This window comes from Rhinoraja longicauda, chromosome 2, assembly GCF_053455715.1.
Source record: "Rhinoraja longicauda isolate Sanriku21f chromosome 2, sRhiLon1.1, whole genome shotgun sequence".
Taxonomy (NCBI): Eukaryota; Metazoa; Chordata; class Chondrichthyes; order Rajiformes; family Arhynchobatidae; genus Rhinoraja; species Rhinoraja longicauda.
In genome coordinates, this window is record NC_135954.1 from 92979072 (window position 1) to 92998277 (window position 19206).

The 19206-nt window shown below is 48.8% G+C and overlaps 1 protein-coding gene across 1 annotated transcript in view; it reads left to right on the forward strand.

Moving 5' to 3' along the window:
* Positions 1 to 19206, forward strand: part of LOC144607404 (sodium channel protein type 1 subunit alpha-like) — a 207613-nt gene that overhangs the window by 74117 nt on the left and 114290 nt on the right. Inside the window, exons 12-15 of the mRNA XM_078424239.1 lie at positions 952 to 1090; positions 5977 to 6215; positions 13730 to 13903; positions 17089 to 17445. Coding sequence (XP_078280365.1) covers positions 952 to 1090; positions 5977 to 6215; positions 13730 to 13903; positions 17089 to 17445 — 909 coding nt within the window. The remainder of the gene's footprint in view (positions 1 to 951; positions 1091 to 5976; positions 6216 to 13729; positions 13904 to 17088; positions 17446 to 19206) is intronic.

The following is a 19206-nucleotide window of genomic DNA, read 5'->3' on the forward strand; positions in this document are numbered from 1 at the left end:
CAAACAGACAGCATCTGAAGTCAGGGTCGTATCTGGGTCCCTGGCGCTGCGAGGCAATGGCTCCACCAGCTGCCCACCCTGCCGCCCACTGTGCTGATGACAGCGATGTTAGACGCTCTGTTCTTCCTCTGATGACCCGGGTTTGATCCTAAGGGCACTGTCTGTACGGAGTTTGTACGTGTTGTCTGTCTGTACGGAGTTTGTACTGCTTGTGAGCAGTGTTGGACCCCATATCTGAGGAGCGACGTGCTGGCGTTGGGGAGAGTCCAGAGGAGGTTTACGAGAATAGTCCCGGGGATGATTGGATTAACGTATGATGACAGCATTTGACGGTTCTGGGCCTGTACTCGCTGGAGTTTAGAAGGGTGAAGTGGGACCTCATTGAAACTTACTGAATAGTGAAAGGCCTGAATAGAGTGGATGTGGAGTGGATGTTTTCACTAGTGGGAGAGTCTAGGACTAGAGGGCACAGCCTCAGAATAAAAGGACGCACCCTTAGAAAGGAGATGAGGAGGAATTTCTTAAGCCAGAGGATGGTGAATCTGTGGAATTGATTACCACAAAACGGCTGTGGAGGCCGTCATTGGGTATTTTTAAGGTGAGATTGAGAGATGCTTCCTTAGAAAGAAACTGCAGATGCTAATATACAATAAAGGTAGACACAAGTTGACAACAGTCTGATGAAAAGTTCCAACCCGAAACATTACCCATCCTTTTTCTCCAGAGATGATGCCTGACCCGCTAAGTTAATCCAGCAGTTTGGAGTAACCAAACTCTCTATTGACAGAGGCTTGATTGGTAAAGGGTGTCAGTGGATAGGAGGAGGCCGGACGGAGAAAGTGGTTGAGAAGGAGAGATAGATCAGCCATGATTGAATGGCGGAGTAGACTCGATGGGCTGAATGGGCCTAATTCTGCTCCCATGACTTATGAACTTTCGGGATCTCCTCAGCAGACCTCCCTGTCGGACAACGAGACGAGCAAGTGCCAGCTACTGATGGATCACCGAGTCTCGGTGAGTTACCTGGAGGAATCACACCATCGAGAGCGGGCGGTCAGCGCGGCCAGCATCATCACCAACACCATGGAAGGTAAGACCGGCAGGCAGGGCAGAAGGAGGTGGCGCTAGAGATCGTGGACGCATTGGTGATCATTTTCCAATGTTCTATAGATTCAGGATCAGTTCCTGTGGATTGGAGGGTAGCTAATGTTATCCCACTTTTTAAAGAAAGGAGGGAGAGAGAAAACGGGAAATTATAGACCAGTTAGTCTGACATCAGTGGTGGGGAAGATGCTGGAGTCAATTATAAAAGACGAAATTGCTGAGCATTTGGATAGCAGTAACGGGATCGTTCCAAGTCAGCATGGATTTACGAAGGGGAAATCATACTTGACTAATCTTCTGGAATCTTTTGAGGATGTAACTAGGAAAATTGACAGGGGAGAGCCGGTGGATGTGGTGTACCTTGACTTTCAGAAAGCCTTCGACAAGGTCCAACATAGGAGATTAGTGGGCAAAATTGGAGCACATGGTATTGGGGGTAGGGGACTGACATGGATAGAAAATTGGTTGGCAGACAGAAAGCAAAGAGTGGGGATAAATGGGTCCCTTTCAGAATGGCAGGCAGTGACTAGTGGGGTGCTGCAAGGCTCGGTGCTGGGACTGCAGCTATTTACAATATACATTAATGACTTGGATGAAGGGATTAAAAGTAACATTAGCAAATTTGCAGATGATACAAAGCTGGGTGGCAGTGTGAACTGTGAGGAAGATGCTATGAGGTTGCAGGGTGACTTGGACAGGTTGTGTGAGTGGGCGGATGCATGGCAGATGCAGTTTAATGTGGATAAGTGTGAGGTTATCCACTTTGGTGGTAAGAATAGGAAGGCAGATTATTATCTGAATGGTGTCAAGTTAGGAAAAGGGGACGTACAACGAGATCTGGGTGTCCTAGTGCATCAGTCACTGAAAGGAAGCATGCAGGTACAGCAGATGAGAGTAGATGTTGATGAAAAGCTAGATGAGCATAGATGAGTTGGGCCGAAGGGCCTGGATTTATGCTGTACGACACTATGACTGTGGGAGGGAGCAGGGCCAAATCGCCCAGAACGGCAAGGTGAAAGAGATTTGGAGAAAGAGTGCAATGAGACACAGATTCAGTTTTCTTCAGAAATTGCAGACTGTTGGGGCGGCACAGTGTTGCAGTGGTGGGGCGGCACAGTGTTGCAGTGTTGGGGCGGCACAGTGTTGCAGTGTTGGGGCGGCACAGTGTTGCAGTGTTGGGGCGCCACAGTGTTGGGGCGCCACAGTGTTGGGGCGCCACAGTGTTGGGGCGGCACAGTGTTGGGGCGCCACAGTGTTGGGGCGCCACAGTGTTGGGGCGGCACAGTGTTGCAGTGTTGGGGCGCCACAGTGTTGGGGCGGCACAGTGTTGCAGTGTTGGGGCGCCACAGTGTTGGGGCGCCACAGTGTTGGGGCGGCACAGTGTTGGGGCGGCACAGTGTTGCAGTGTTGGGGCGGCACAGTGTTGGGGCGCCACAGTGTTGGGGCGCCACAGTGTTGGGGCGGCACAGTGTTGGGGCGGCACAGTGTTGCAGTGTTGGGGCGGCACAGTGTTGCAGTGTTGGGGCGGCACAGTGTTGGGGCGGCACATTGTTGGGGCGGCACAGTGTTGCAGTGTTGGGGCGGCACAGTGTTGCAGTGTTGGGGCGGCACAGTGTTGCAGTGTTGGGGCGCCACAGTGTTGGGGCGGCACAGTGTTGGGGCGGCACAGTGTTGCAGTGTTGGGGCGGCACAGTGTTGCAGTGTTGGGGCGGCACAGTGTTGCAGTGTTGGGGCGCCACAGTGTTGGGGCGCCACAGTGTTGGGGCGGCACAGTGTTGCAGCGGTAGAGTTGTTGCCTTACAGTGCCAGAGACCCAGGTTTGATCCTCACGATGGGTGCTGTCTGAAAGGAGTTTGCACGTTCTCCTTGTGACCGCATAGGTTTTCTCCAGGTGCTCCAGTTTCCTCCCACACTCTCAAAAGATGTACAGGTTTGTAGGTTAATTGGCTTTGGTAAAATTGTAAAATCATCCCCAGTGTGTAAAATAGGGGTTATAGCAGGTTGGTGCAGATTTGGTGGGCTGAAGGGCCTGGTTCTGCGCTGTATCTCTAAAGTATAAACATTAATTAAATTAGGATACAAACAAGAGTGTAACTGAGAGAAGCAAAAATGAAATAACACTGTGCTTGAAGATCACAATGTAATACTGGCTTTGACGTATGCAGTACTGCCATTGTAGATGCACTCTGTATGTTGACTTAGGGAGGCGTTGGGGAAGTGATGTTGGCGTGGGAGAGGTCCTCTACACAGGGACACTGCTGCCGCTAAATTATGTTCACACTTTGACTCCCGAAAGTCAGTAAAAACACAGCCCTTTCTGCAAAGAGAACAAGGATGGGGAGTGCTGAATATTCCTGCTACTGTTGACATCCCCTCCGAGCGAAAATCAAACCACAGGCTCAGAATACCCAAAAGATTGGGTCAGTGCTTTTTCAGTGAAGCAGACCTTAACTCTTGTGAAATACCTCTTAAAGATGTATCTCCTCGACAATAACTCAGCAATGAACCGGACTTGAGTTGATTGAAAGATACAGCATGAAAACAGTCCCTTTGGCTAACCATCGATCGCCCGTCCACACTAGATCTATGTTATTCTACTTTCCCACTCTCTACACACTAGGGGCAGTTTACAGATTAACCTACAAACCCACATGTCTTTGGGATTTAGGAGGAAATCGGAGCACCCGAAGAAACTCATTGCTATCTTTGGCAAATCATTTTCCTACAAGCTGTTGAAGGGCCTGACTAGTTTAGTTTAGTTTAGTTTAGTTTAGTTTAGTTTAGTGTAGTTTAGAGATACAACATGGAAACTGGCCCTTTGGCCCACCTAGTCCACGCTGACCATCGATCCCCCGTTCACATTAGTTCTATGTTAACGCACTCCCTACACACCGGGGACAATTTACCGAGGACCAATTAAACTACAAACCTGCACGTCTTTGGGATGTGGGAGAAAACTGGAGTGTCCGGAGGAAACCCACATGGTCACAGAGAGAACATGCAAATTCCACGCACAGACAGCATCCGAGGTCAGGACCGAAGCCGGGCCTCTGGTGCTGTGAGGCAGCAGCAGCAGCACTACCAGCTGCGACAACGGGGCGCCCAACCTGAAGCACTAACTGTTTCTAGCACTCCCCGAGTGTCTGCACCATTTTTCCGAGTTTATTGATCAGTGGCGTCACGACCAGGCAGTCTTGAGTGGAACATAAAAATATAGAGAGAGCATTTGCACTGAACGTTCTTTTACTGCACTGTACACTCCATGTAATTCTATGCTTTGCAGCCAAACCTAAACAAATAACAATAAATGGACATATTCAGGAAAAAGCAGTGTGTAGGTTAATTAACAAACACGCTCCTTTTGTTCTGCAAAGCCGTGCGTTATTGTGCGGAGAGTTGTTGGTGGCCTGAGGTGAAATTAAAACCTGGGCCACGTTTTTGTGACAGCGTAGGTGTGCAAATATTCCGATTATTCCTCCCTGTCTGAAAGCAGCCCCGCTTTAGCTTTCCTTCCAGCAACTTCTGTAAGCTCATTTACTGGCAAATAAAGTGGCTGATACGATGCAGGGCTCGCATTTCGGAAGCTGTTGCTGTGGGGATGCAGCAACGCTGATTAGCGCATTTGAATGCAACAGCTGCGCCATCAGTAAGACTCCCTCCGGCCACCCAAAACAGTCAAAGTTACCTGTTCTGGGAATTCAACGGTTCTTTATTATCACATGTACTGAGGTGCGATTTAGTTTTGTTTCTGTTTAGTTTAAAAAATACAGCGCGGAAACAGGCCCCTCGGCCCACCCAGTCCAGGCTGACCGTCGATCACCCTTCCACAACATGGGCACAGGCCCTTCAGCCCTCCGAGTCCGCGCCGAACAGTGAACTCGCACTATCCTACACACTCGGGACAATTAAACTTTTTTTTTAAACGAAGCCAATTAGACTACAAACCTACACGTCTTTGGCATGTGGGAGGAAACCAGAGGACCTGGAGAAAACCCACACGGTGACAGGGAGAACATACAAACTCCATACAAACACCACCCGTAGTCAGGATCGAACCGGGGTCTCTGGGGCTGTAAGGCAGCACCTCTACCGCTGCGCCACCGTGCCATCCCTGTGAAATTATTTTTTTTGCAGGCATTTCAGTAAATTATTACCATACATAAGCATGATCCTTGACTAAGTACAGAGCGTACGGAAAATAGCCCTCTGAGACCATACACATTTTCAAAGTCCAAGCTGCAGCTGGCCGTAAAGGTGTATTTACTTACACTCCACAGGTAGGTATGTGTTCCTCTGTGGATCACACACCACTGGGAATTGGCCTGAGTCGATCAACATGGGTTGGTGGTAGGCTGCAGGGAAAATTCAGTGGGAGTTACATTTGTGTGGTGCCTAGCACATCCTCGTCTGTCCATCTCAGCTCAAGGCGTAGATAGGGTGGACAGTCAGAACCTTTTTCCCTGGGTGGACACTGGGTGGGCACAGAAATAAGGTGGAAGGAGTAAAGTTTAATGGAGATGTGTGGGGCAAGTTTGGTTGTACAGGGCGTTGTGTGGGCCTGGAATGCATTGCCAGGAGTGATGGTGGAGGCAGATACGATAGTGATGTTTAAGAGGCTTTTAGATAGGCACACGGAAGTGCAGGGAATTGAGGAATATGGATCATGTACAGAGAGATGAGATTTGTTTAATTAGGCATCATTTTCGCCACAAACAATGTGGGCCGAAGGGCCATTCCTGTGCTGTACTGTTCGAGGTCCTATGTTCTGATGAAGTTCCACTGGTGATGCTTCAGCTCCACAGTGAGTCTTCGGTGCTGGAGCTTAAAGTTCACCGTTTAACACCACCCCTTCCCTGTCGTTTGATTCCCCAGAGCTTGAAGATTCTCGGCTGAAGTATCCTCGTTGCTGGTATTACTTTTCACAAACTTTTCTTATCTGGAACTGTTGTCCGCTGTGGATTAAAATGAAGAAGATTCTGAAGTGCATCATAATGGATCCCTTCCTGGACTTGGCCATCACCATATGCATCGTGCTCAACACCTTGTTCATGGCCCTCGAGCACCAGCCAATGTCCGATGAGTTCAATAATATGCTGTACGTGGGAAACCTGGTAAGGAGCCGACAGAGCCCTGTACTGGGGGAGAGCCAGGAAAACCAGACGTCTCCTCAGGCTCCGTGTTGTGTCTGTGTCTGTATCTGTCTGTCTCTATCTGTGTGTCAGTGTGTCCATCTGTCTGTCTGTCTGTATGTGTGTCTGTCTGTGTGTGTGTCTGTGTGTGTGTCTGTCTGTCTGTCTGTCTGTCTGTCTGTCTGTCTGTCTGTCTGTATGTCTGTCTGTCTGTCTGTCTGTATCTATCTGTGTGTCTGTGTGTCCATCTGTCTGTGTGTATGTCTGTCCGTGTGTATCTCTGTGTGTGTGTGTGGGTGTCTGTATGTGCGTGTCTGTCTATGTGTATCTGTCATGTGTGTGTATGTTTGTTTGTCTCTGTGTGTGCCTGTCGATGTGTACATGTCTATCCGTGTGTTTGATGGTGCGTGTGTATAGCCTGAGTGTGTATGTGTGCGTGTGAAAGCAAGGATGTGTGGTGTACAAAGATGGGTCTGTTGGACACAAGGTCCCCTTGTGTACTTGGGCGGTGGGCATGTACATTGTGTGTCTGTGTAAATGGAGAATGGGAATGCATTGAGCCACAGTGTCATAGGGACATGCGTGTCAGGGCGGCTTGCAAGCCAGCGCACGTGTGGAAATGTACATTGAGAAGATGTGCCATGTCTCTTTGTGTCCAGATGTGACTCATGGAGGCCCGTTGGCCCAAGTAGTCCATGCTGATCAAGTTGCCCGACAAGCTGGTCCCGCTCGCAGGCACCTGGCCAACATTCCTCCAAACCTTTCCTATCCATGTACCTGTCTGAGGCCTTTTAAAAGTTGTAATTGTACCATCTTCTACCGCTTCATCTGATGTCTCGTTCCATGTACACACCACTCTGTGTGAAAAAGAAGCCACTCATTTAAATCTATCCCCTCTCTCCTTAAACCTCTGCCCTCTAGTTTCAAAGGTTTCAAAGGTCTTTTATTGTCACGTGTACCAATTAAGGTACAGTGATATACGAATTACCATACAGCCATATGAAAAAAAAAGCAACAAGACACACAATTACATAAAAGTCAACATAAACATCCACCATAATGGATTCCCCACATTCCTCACTGTGATGGAAGGCAAAAAAAGTCCAATCTGCTTCCTCTTTATTCTCCTGCGGTCCGGGGCATTCGAACCATCCATCGAAGCTCCCGCAGCCAATGATCGAAGCCCCCGCGTCGGGGCGATCGAAACTCCCGCGTCGGGGCGATCGAAACTCCCGCTTCGGGGCGGTCAAAACTCCCGCGTTGGGGCGATCGAAACTCCCGTTTTGGGGCGATCGAAACTCCCGCGTCGGGGCGGTCGAAGCTCCTGCAGCTTGGAGTTCCCGGAGTTGGTCTCTGACCAGAGACCGTGGGTTCCGTGATGTTAAGTCCGCAAGCACCCACGGTTGGAGCTCTGAGGTCGACCCCTGGCAAAGGGATCGCGGGCTCCGCGATGGTAAGTCCGCAGGCACCTGCGGTGGAGCTCTCAAAAATCGGCCTCCAGCAAAGGCCGCCAAATCCTCGATGTTAGGCCGTAGCGCGGACGGAGTTACGATACGGAAAAAAATTGCATCTCCGTCGAGGTAAGAGATAAGAAAAAGTTTCCCTCAACCCTCCCACCCCCCACCCCCACAGCCCACACCCCACACAAAACAAGCTAAAGAACACTAAAAACATACATTTGACACATACAGTTAAAACACAAAGAAGGAAAGCACAGACAGACTTGGCGAGGCAGCCATTGCTGGCGCCACCCGGTTTTAGACACCCGAGACTGTGGATATTAACCTTACCTATGCCCCTCATGATTTTGTAAACCTCTACAAAGTCACTTCTCAGCCTCCTTTGCTTCAGGGATAAAAGAACCAGTCTATCCATCCTCCTTTATAACTTGAACCTACCAGATCCGGTAACATCCTAGTAACAAAAAATGTCTGCACCCTTTCCAGTTTAATAACATCCTTCCTATAGGAGAGCAACCAGAACTGTACACGGTATTCCTGATACAGCCGTACCAATGAGGCGTCTTGCTGTAACACGAGGTGTCACCCGCTATACTCAATACCCTGACTGATGAATGCAAGTGGGCCAAAAGCCTTCTTCACTACCTATGTTATCACCTTCATAGAACTATGTATCTGCACCACTGAATCTTTCCATTCTATAACACCTTCCAGAGGCTCTGCTGAGTACCATGTAAGTCCTGCCCTGGTATGCCCTACCAAAATGCAACACCTCGCGTTTATCTGAATTAAATTGGGCGGCATAGTGGTGCAGCTGGTAGAGCTGTTGCCACACAGCACCACAGATCCGGGTTTGACCCTGACGTCGGGGGCTATCTGTGTGGAGTTTACAGGTTCTTCCTGGGACCATGTGGGTTTCCTGTGGGTGCTCAGGTCTCTTCCCACATCCCAAAGACGTGTGGGCTTGCAGGTTAATTGGCCTCTGTAAAATAGCTCCTGGTGTGCAGGGAGTGTATGAGAAAATGGGGTAATGTCGAACGAGTGTGAATGGATGATCGATGATCGTCGTGGACTCGGCCGGCCGGACAGTCCGTTTCCATGCTGTATCTCTAAACTAAAGTCAAGTCAAGTTTATTTGTCACATACACATACAAGATGTGCAGTATACACATACAAGATGTGCAGATATCCCTCTAAACCTGTCCTATCCATGTACCTGTCTAACTGTTTCTTAAACATTGGGATAGTCCCAGCCTCAACTACCTCCTCTGGCAGCTTGTTCCATACACCCACCACCCTTTGTGTGAAAAAGTTACCCCTCAGATTCCTATTAAATCTTTTCCCCTTCACCTTGAATCTATGTCCTCTGGTCCTTGATTCCCCTATTCTGGGCAAGAGATTCTGTGCATCTACACGATCTATTCATCTCATTATTTTATATACCTCCATAAGATCACCCCTCATCCTCCTGCGCTCCAAGGAATAGAGATCCAGCCTACTCAACCTCTCCTCTAGTCCTGGCAGCATGCTTGTTAATCTCCTCTTAATCCTTTCAAGCTTGACAATATCTTTCCTATAACATGGTGCCCAGAACTGAACACAATACAGGTGCTCCTCAACTTACGATGGGGTTATGTTCTGAGAAACCCATCGGAAACCAAAAATATCGTAAGTCAAAACTGCATTGCATACACGTGATCACGTGACCGGAAGCGAGCTGTGGCTCGCTGCCGTTTGCACCATTACAAAGTTGAAATATTGTAAGTCGAACCATCGTAAGTCGGGGAGCATCTATACTCTAAATGCGGTCTCACCAACGTCTTACACAACTGCAACATGACCTCCCAACTTCTATACTCACACTCTGACTGATGTAGGCCAATGAACTAAAAGCCTTTTTGACCACCTTATCTACCTGCGGCTCGATCTTCAAGGAACCATGCACCTGTACTCCTCCATCACTCTGCTCTACAACACTCCCCAGAGGCCTGCCATTCACTGTGTAGGTCCTGCCCTTGTTAAACATCCCAAAATGCAACTCCTCACACTTCTCTGTATTAAATTCCATCAACCATTCCTCAGCCCACCTGGCCAATCGATCAAGAACTTGTTGCAATCTTTCACAGCCATCTTCACTATCTGCAAAACCACCCACGTTTGTAACATCAGCAAATTTGTTAATCTTGCCCTGTATGTTCTCATCCAAATCATGAATGTAGATGACCAACAGTAACGGGCCCAGCACTGAACCCTGAGGCACACCACTAGTCACAGGCCTCTAGTTCGAGAAGCAACCTTCCACCATCACCCTCTGCTTCCTTCCATGAAGACAATTTGCTATCCATTCAGCTATTTCTCCTTGGATCCCATGCGATATAACCTTCCAGAGCAGCCTACCGTGCGGAACCTTGTTGAATGCCTTACTGAAATCCATGTATACAACATCTACAGCCTTGCCCTCATCAACCTTTTAGGTCACGTCTTCAAAAAACTTAATCAGATTAGTGAGACACGACCTCTCACGTACAAAACCATGCTGACTATCCCTAATCAACCCTTGCCCATCCAAATGCATGTTTAGCCAATCCCTCAGAATAATCTCTAGTAACTACAGATGTTAAGCTCACCGGCCTACAGTTCCCAACATTTTCCCTGCATCCCTTCTTGACCCTCCAGTCTTCCGGCACCTCTCCTGTATTTAAGGACGACTCGTAAACCTCAACCAGGGCTCCCGCAATTTCCTCTAGTTTCCTACAAAGTCCTTGGATATATCTGTATTTGTCCTGTATCCCTCTAAAGCTTTGGATAAAATAATTAGCCACAATCTTTTCCCCAGGGTAGGTGAGTCTAAAAGTAGAGGGCATAGTTTGAAAATAAACGACACAAAGTGCTGGAGTAACTCAGTGGGTCAGGCAGCTATTCTGGAGAACATGGATAGGTGACTTTTTGGGTTGACTGAAGCCTGAGGAAGGGTCCTGACTCTTTTCCCCATCAGCTCTGCTCATTGATCCAAATCCCACCTGGCCCATTGGCTGAACTCTCTCCCATGTCCCCGAACAACCATCTATGCCTGAACTCTCCCCCACGTTTCACAGCACCCACCCCAGCCCCAGTGCCTGAACTCTCCCCCACATCGTTCCCACACCCACCCCAGCCCCAGTGCCTGAACTCTCCCCCACATCGTTCCCACACCCACCCCAGCCCCAGTGCCTGAACTCTCCCCCACATCGTTCCCACACCCACCCCAGCCCCAGTACCTGAACTCTCTCCCACGTAACCAGCACCCATCCCAGCCCCAGTGCCTGAACTCTCCAGTCATCAAGTGTGGGTCTTATTTAAGCAGCTCCCGTGACTGGGCCTCTCTGCTCTTGGAGTGTGAAATGAGAGGTCGGAGCCGTTAAACCACTGTGGCAATCTAATCTGCTGCCCCGGGATGTGCGGCGCACAGAGATAAGGGTGGTGAAAGGAGCACGTGTGGTTTGACAGCACTTTGGAGGCCTCTCCTCCTGCTACTGCAAGCCGTTTGATGGCAGCAGGCCGATGTCCTGCGTTACGCAGGGAGCAGGAGCCCCACCGTCTGCCCTGTCCTTCAGTGAGGTCTGATCCCAGCTGCCGCTCCATATCCCCCATTTACCGGAGACAGGCACAAAATGCTGGAGTAACTCAGAGGGTCAGGCAGCATCTCTGGAGAGAAGGAGTGGGCGACATATTTGGGTGGGAACCCTTCGTCAGACTCACATTTACTATTGGGGCTGCACAGCGGGTGGAGCTGCTGCCTCATGGCGCCAGAGACACGGGTTCGATCCTGACCTCGGGTGTTTTCTCTGTGTGGAGTTTGCACGTTCCCCCTGTGACTTCCTCCAAGTACTACTGTTTCCTCCCATATAGAGTCGTCCAGCATAGAACAGGCCCTTCAGCCCAACCTGCCCACACCGACCAACATGTCCCATCTACACTTGTCCCACCTTCCTGCGTTTGACCTGTATCCCTCTAAACCTCTAAACCCATGTACCTAATCTAAATGTTTTTTAAACGTTGTGATAGTAGTTTGTTCCTTCCTCCGGCCGTTCGTTCCATTACCTACCACTGTTTGTATAAACAAAAGTTGCCCCCCAGGTTCATATTAGTACTTCCCTCCTCACCTTAAACCCTACAGTATGTCCTCTGGTTCTCTATTCCCCTACTCTGGGCAAAAGACTGTGCGTTTACCCGATCTATTCCTCTCATGATTTTGTAAACCTCTACAAGATCACCCCTCATCCTCCTGCACTCCAAGAGTCCAAGCCTGCTCAATCTCTCCCTATAGCTTTTTGCCCTTGAGTCCTGGCAACATCCTTGTAGGGACATGTGGGTTTATAGGTTAATTGGCCCTCTGTAAATTGCCCCTGGTGTGTAAGGAGTAGATGAGAAAGTGGGATAACACAGAACTAGTGTGAATGAGTGATCAATTGTCATCATGGCCTCGATGGGCTGAAGGGCCAGGTACCATTTCTCTATCCTTCAGTCAATCAATCAATGAAAACTCTCAGTGGTACAGAATCCACCTCTCAACCAGAGAAGAGATTCCTGCTCGACTCCTCCATTTTAATGGTCGACCTCTGATTCTGCAGCTTTGTTCTTTAACCCGCTGAGTTACTCCAACATTTTGTGTCTACCTTAGTTTTTTTCAGTTTAGTCTTAGATATACAACATGGAAACAGGCCCTTCGGCCCACTGAGTCCACGCTGACATTGATTCTTTGTCACCCCACTTTCCCATCCACTCCCTGCACACTTGGAGTGATTCACAGTGGGACCAGCGTAGATGGGGCATCGTGGTCGGCGTGGACGATTGGGTCGAAGGGCCTGTTTCCATGCCGTATGCCTCTATTGCTCTATGACTGTTCGCCATACTGTAGATGTGGTCAGGCCAACACCCTGCCTCAGACAGCTGGTAGGGGTGGGTGTTGGGGGAGTCTGAGCAACTGGAAAGGTTTCTCTTCTCCTCTCGTGCGCATTCAGGAGAAGTGAGTCCATGTTCTCCAGGGATACTGCTTGATCTGCTGAGTTACTCATGCACCTTGTGGGATTTTGTTTAAACCAGCATTTGCAGTTCCTTGTTTCTATTCCCAACTCCTATTGGTATTGGTCTGTTATTACCAAGTGTACTGAGATACAATGAAAAACTTTGTTTCGTGTGCTGCCAGTCAAATCATACCACACACGATTACAATCAAACCTTACACAAGTACAGCAGAAGAAAATGTAAACAGAGTGCACAGAATATTGTTACAGCTACCGAGAAAGTGCAGATGTTTTTTTTAAAGTGCAAGGGCCGCAACGAGGTAGGTTGGAAGATCAGGACTTGAGCCCTCGCCTATTGGAGGGCCATTCAGTGGTTGGATAATGGCAGGGCAGAAGCTGTTCCGAGGAATTTTGAGGAAGGACATTCTTGCTATTGAGGGAGTGCAGCGTAGGTTTACTAGGTTAATTCCCGGAATGGCGGGACTGTCATATGTTGAAAGACTGGAGCGACTAGGCTTGTGTACACTGGAATTTAGAAGGATGAGAGGGGATCTTATCGAAAAGTATAAGATTATTAAGGGATTGGACACGCTAGAGGCAGGAAACATGTTCCCAATGTTGGGGGAGTCCAGAACCAGGGGCCACAGTTTAAGAATAAGGGGTCGGCCATTTAGAACGGAGATGAGGAAAACCTTTTTCACTCAGAGAGTTGTGAATATGTGGAATTTTCTGCCTCTGAAGGCAGTGGAGGCCAATTCCCTGTATGCTTTCAAGAGAGAGCTAGATAGCGCTTTTAATGATAGCGGATCAGGGGGTATGAGGAGAAGGCAGGAACGGGGTACTGATTGTGAATGATCAGCCATGATCACATTGAATGGCAGTGCTGGCTCGAAGGGCCGAATGGCCTCCTCCTGCACCTATTGTCTATTGTCTATTGTCTATTGTTCTTGGATCTGGTGCTGGTCTTTCCTTTCTGTGGTGGTTCAGGTCGTGCCTGCTTCCGGACTGACCGAAGGTCTTGTTTTCACTGCAGGTCTTCACTGCGATCTTCACGGCCGAGATGGTGCTGAAGATCATTGCCCTGGACCCCTACTACTACTTCCAGCAGGGGTGGAACATCTTTGATAGCATCATCGTGTGCCTGAGCCTGATTGAGCTGGGCCTGGCCAGAGTTGATGGTCTCTCTGTGCTCCGCTCCTTCAGATTGGTAAAAGCTTCATTTCATTTCAGTTCAGTTTAGTTTAGAGATACAGTCGGGGAAACTGGCCCTGTGGCCCACCGAGTCCAAGCTGACCGTCGATCACCCGTTCACAATTGTTCTACGTTATCCCACTTTCACATCCACTCCCGACAGAGGCAATTTTACAGAGGGCCAATTAACCTATAAACCCGCACGTCTTTGGGATGTGGGAGGAAAGTGGAGCACACGGAGGAAACCCATATGGTCACAGGGAGAACGTGCAAACTCCACACAGACAGGAGCTGAGGTCAGGATTGAACCTGTGGTGCTGTGAGGCAGAGGCTCTACCAGCTGCGCCACTGTGCTCAGCTCCTCCAGCATTTAGTGTTATACTTCACAAACTGTCCAACCGTCCAACCTATAGGTGTTCCATCTTGTCCTCAATCACACCACTACACCTGAGAGGAAGCAAGTCATTCTTTATCCAAAGGGAAGTTTAAAAAAAGGAAATAACTCACAACATCACCTCGTCACACTTTACCAGTGCTGCTCTCCCTTCAGATGGAGGAAGAGGAGTCATGGTTCCCTGGACAAGGTTGGCCATTTGGGACTGAGATCAGAGGATATTTCACCACTTGATGGGTTCTCTATCCCCAAGGAGGTTGTGGAGTCTGTGCCATGGGGGTGACACAGAGACACAGAGGCACATAGGCTGGTAGAGCCGCCTCCTCACACACTGGAGAGCCCAGATCCATCCTGACATTGACCGTGCGGAGTTTGCAGGTTCACCCTGTGACAGCGGCAGATCTTGCAAACCCAGCAGGGCTGTGCTCACTTACACCAGTGTGTGTATTTATGAGATGGAGAGAGAGAGACTGTGTGAATGTGTGAGGGAGAGAGAGTGTGTGAATGTGTGAGAGGGAGAGAGAGACTGTGTGAATGTGTGAGAGGGAGAGAGAGACTGTGTGAATGTGTGAGAGGGAGAGAGAGACTGTGTGAATGTGTGAGGGAGAGAGAGTGTGTGCGTGTGTGAGAGGGAGAGAGAGTGGTTATGAGATAGAGTGTGAAGATTTGCCTCCCTGTCACATGGTGAATCTGCAAACTCCACACCCGTTATGTGTATGAGCGAGTGTGAGAGAGAGTGTGTATGAAAGTGTGAGACTGTGTGTGAAAGTGTGAGACTGTGTGAAAGTGTGAGAGTGTGTGTGAAAGTGTGAGAGTGTGTGTGAAAGTGTGAGAGCAAGTGTGTGTGAAAGTGTGTGTGTGAAAGTGAGAGAGAGGGAGTGTGAAGGTGTGAGAGAGTGTGTGTGAAAGTGAGAGAGAGTGTGTGTGAAAGTGAGAGAGAGAGAGTGTGTGTGAAAGTGAGAGAGTGTGTGTGAAAGTGAGAGAGTGTGTGTGAAAGTGTGAGAGAGAGGGAGTGTGAAAGTGTGTGTGTGAAAGTGAGAGAGAGGGAGTGTGAGAGAGAGTATGTGTGAAAGTTAGAGAGAGAGAGGGAGTGTGATAGAGGGAGTATGAGAGGAGGTGGGTGAAAGGGGGTGTGTGAAAGGGGGAGTGAGTGGGGGGAGTGTGAGGAAGGGGAGAGAGGGAGAATGAGAGGGGGAGTGTGAGAGAAGGTGTGAAAAAGAGGGTGTGAGAGGGGGAGTGTGAGAGGGGGGTGTGAGAAAGTGTGAGAGAGAGAGATAGTGTGAGGGTGTGCATATGAGAGAATGTGAGAGTGCATGTAGGAAAGAGCGTGTGTGTGTGAGATAAAGAATAAGTGTGTGTATGTGAAAGAGAGTGCGTGTGTAACGAGAGAGTGTGAATGTATACGTGTGTGTGTATATGTGTGTGAGAGAGAGGGAGTGTGTATGTGTGTGATACAGATACTGTGTGTGTGTGAGAGATAGGGAGTGAGTGTACGTGTGTGAGGCAGATAGAGAGTGTGTGTGTGAGAGAGAGAGAGTGAGAGGGAGTGAGGTCAATGTTTCTGTATCTATAGTTACCATCCACCTGTGGGAACACATTTGAGCTTTCTGATTAGTTCATGTCCGAGTGGATTAATGTCTCACATTAACAACGCTCCAAGGAATTGTGAGCATCCATAATATAGTCTTAATACTAAAACAATCTTTATCTCTCCTTCTTGGCTCAAGTGTCAATTTTTTGTCCGGTTAGACTGGTGTGATGTGTGGTAGGTTGTTTCCTGACCTTAAAGGGGGTAATGGAATAATCAGGTTGTTGAAGAAGGAAGTTATAGTCGTTTGTTGCCGGAATGAAAGTGCTAATTAATAGGTTTTAAATAGAATGGTGTCATTTTCTATTTGTTAATGTTTGTGGAGGGTATAAGAAGGTGTTGGCCCTGATGTTACAACTGATTTAAACCTAGTTGTGTGCACAAATTCTCTTTAAGTCGGCCATTTCCTCTTTCTGCAGCCTTTTTCTTCCAATCTCTAAACACCAGATATCTGATCTCAATATCTCAATACAGAAATGGATATTCGCCACTGTTTAGTTTAGAGATACAGTGCGGATATAGGTCTTCTGCCCACTGAGTCCACGCTGACTAGCGATCACCCCGTACCCGAGCACTATCCTACACACTAGGGATAATTTACAATCTTTGCCGAAGCCAACTAACCTACAAACCTGCACTAGGTGGAGTGTGGGATTCCATCACCGCACCGCCCCTAAACCACTGCTTGACCTCCACGGCTGGTCAGCACGTTCCCCCCTTCCCTGCAGCCCAGCGCAAAGCTTGCTGTGCACTCTGGTCCAAACGAGGAATTTCTTCCGCCAGTCAGTGAGAGTTAACTTTAAATACCCGCGTCAATCTGAATGAATCAATGAAAGAATCTGGAAAAAGGACGCGCCCACAAACATGAGCAATAGCGTGGAAGCGTAGCTGGCAGAGACCCGGATACGATCCTGGCCTCGGGGACTATCTGCACGGGGCTTGTACCCGTGACCAGGTGGGTTTTCTCCGGATGCTCCAGTTTCCACCCACATTCCAAAGACGTGCAAGTTTGTCAGCTATTTGGCTTTGTTATAATTGTAAATTGTCCTTAGTGTGCAGGATAGCGTTAGTGTCGGAGGGTCACTGGTTGGCACGGGCTGAAGGGCCTGTTTCCGCGCTGTATCTCTAAACTAAACTAAACTAAACTAATGTCGGTGCTCATTTTGTAATAGCAGTGGCCCGGCTGGGACCTGGCCTCATGGGTCTCTCTGCCTTGCAGCTCAGAGTCTTCAAGCTGGCTAAATCATGGCCCACCCTCAACACCCTGATCAAGATCATCGGCAACTCCATGGGAGCCCTGGGCAACCTGACCCTGGTGCTGGCCATCATCGTCTTCATCTTCGCGGTGGTTGGGATGCAACTCTTCGGCAAGAAATACAAAGAGCAGGTTTGCAAGCTCCCCTACAAGAGCAAGCTCCCCCGCTGGCACATGCAAGACTTCTTCCACTCCTTCCTCATCGTCTTCCGGGTGCTGTGTGGCGAGTGGATCGAGACCATGTGGGACTGCATGGAGGTGGCTGGCCAACCCCTGTGCATCCTTGTCTTCATGCTGGTCATGGTGATCGGAAACCTGGTGGTAAGGCCTTACCTTCTCTGCTTGGTTTTGTGAATGGGGGTGGGGGGAGGTGGGAGGAGGGGAGGGGAGGGGGGGGTGCAGGAGGCTCTATGCTTCACATTCTGCTGGGACATGGCGGCATCAGTCTTCCCCGTTAGACTTTTAGACGTTAGCGATGCAGCGCGGAAACAGGCTCTTCGGCCCGCCGGGACCGCGCCGGCGCCGATCAGCAATCATTGAAGCTTACCAATCAATTAAATGCCTGGATAGAGTGGATGTGGAGAGGATGTTTCCACTAGTGGGAGAGTCTAGGATCAGAGGCCATAGCCTCAGAATAAAAGGACATACCTTTAGAAAGATGAAGAGGGATTTCTTTAGCCAGAGGGTAGTGAATCTGTGGAATTCATTGCCACAGAAGTCTGTGGAGGCTGTCAATGGAGAGATTGACAGATTCTTGATTAGTAAGGGTGTCAGGGGTTATGGGGAGAAGGCAGGAGAATGGGGTTGAGAGGGAAAGATGATCAGCCATGAATGAATGACGAAGTAGACGATGGGCCAAATGGCCTAATTCTGCTCCTATTACCTATGAATTTATGAACTTATGATCACACTGTGCACTAACACTATCCTACACAATAGGACACTTTACAATTTTACCAAAGCCAATTAACCTAAGTTAGTTATTGTCCTTTAGCATAAGTGTGCAAAGATAGTTTTGATACTCTTTGGCATTGGGCTCGGTTTGATACTCTTTGGCATTGGGCTCGGTTTGATACTCTTTGGCATTGGGCTCGGTTTGATACTCTTTGGCATTGGGCTCGGTTTGATACTCTTTGGCATTGGGCTCGGTTTGATACTCTTTGGCATTGGGCTCGGTTTGATACTCTTTAGCATTGGGCTCGGTTTGATACTCTTTGGCATTGGGCTCGGTTTGATACTCTTTGGCATTGGGCTCGGTTTGATACTCTTTGGCATTGGGCTCGGTTTGATACTCTTTGGCATTGGGCTCGGTTTGATACTCTTTGGCATTGGGCTCGGTTTTCTTGGTTGAACGCTTGTCCTGGTGAACTTTGTGTTTTGAAAGTATTTCAAACCTGTGGGTTTTTTGGGATGTGGGAGGAAACCAGAGCACCCGCTCAGAGGGAGAACATACAAACACTCCGTACAGACAGCAGCCGTAATCAGGATCAAACTTGGGTCTCTGATGCTGCAAGGCAGCAACTCTACCGCCGCGCCACTTGTGCAGAATTAGGCCATTCGGCCCATCAAGCCTACTTATGAATCCTTACCCAGAGAGTGGTGAGAACGCGAGTCTCGCTGCCTCGAGACAAAGTGGAACTGAAGGAGGATCTCCCAGAGTGCATGGTGACCCATTAGACTGAATTACCTGATTCCATCATCAAGAACATAGCAAACTCCACTTTAAAAATATCCATTGATGGCCTCCACAGCCATATGTGGTAATGAATTTCACAGATTCACCACCCTCTAGCTATAGAAATTCCTTCTCATCTCCTTTCTAAAGGCACATCATTTAAGTCTGAGGCTGTGTCCACTGGTGCAAGACTCTCCTACTAATGAAAACATCCTCTCCACATCCACATCCTACTGTATGTTTCATTTTTTTTCCCTTAGTACCTAATCAGATGTACAGCACTTTGGTCAACGTGGGTTGTTTTTAAATGTGCTATACAAATAAAATTGACTTGACTTGACTTGACCCTGTCCAGGTCTTTCATGACCCGGTAAGTTTCAATGAGGTTTCCACGCTCCCCCCTCCCT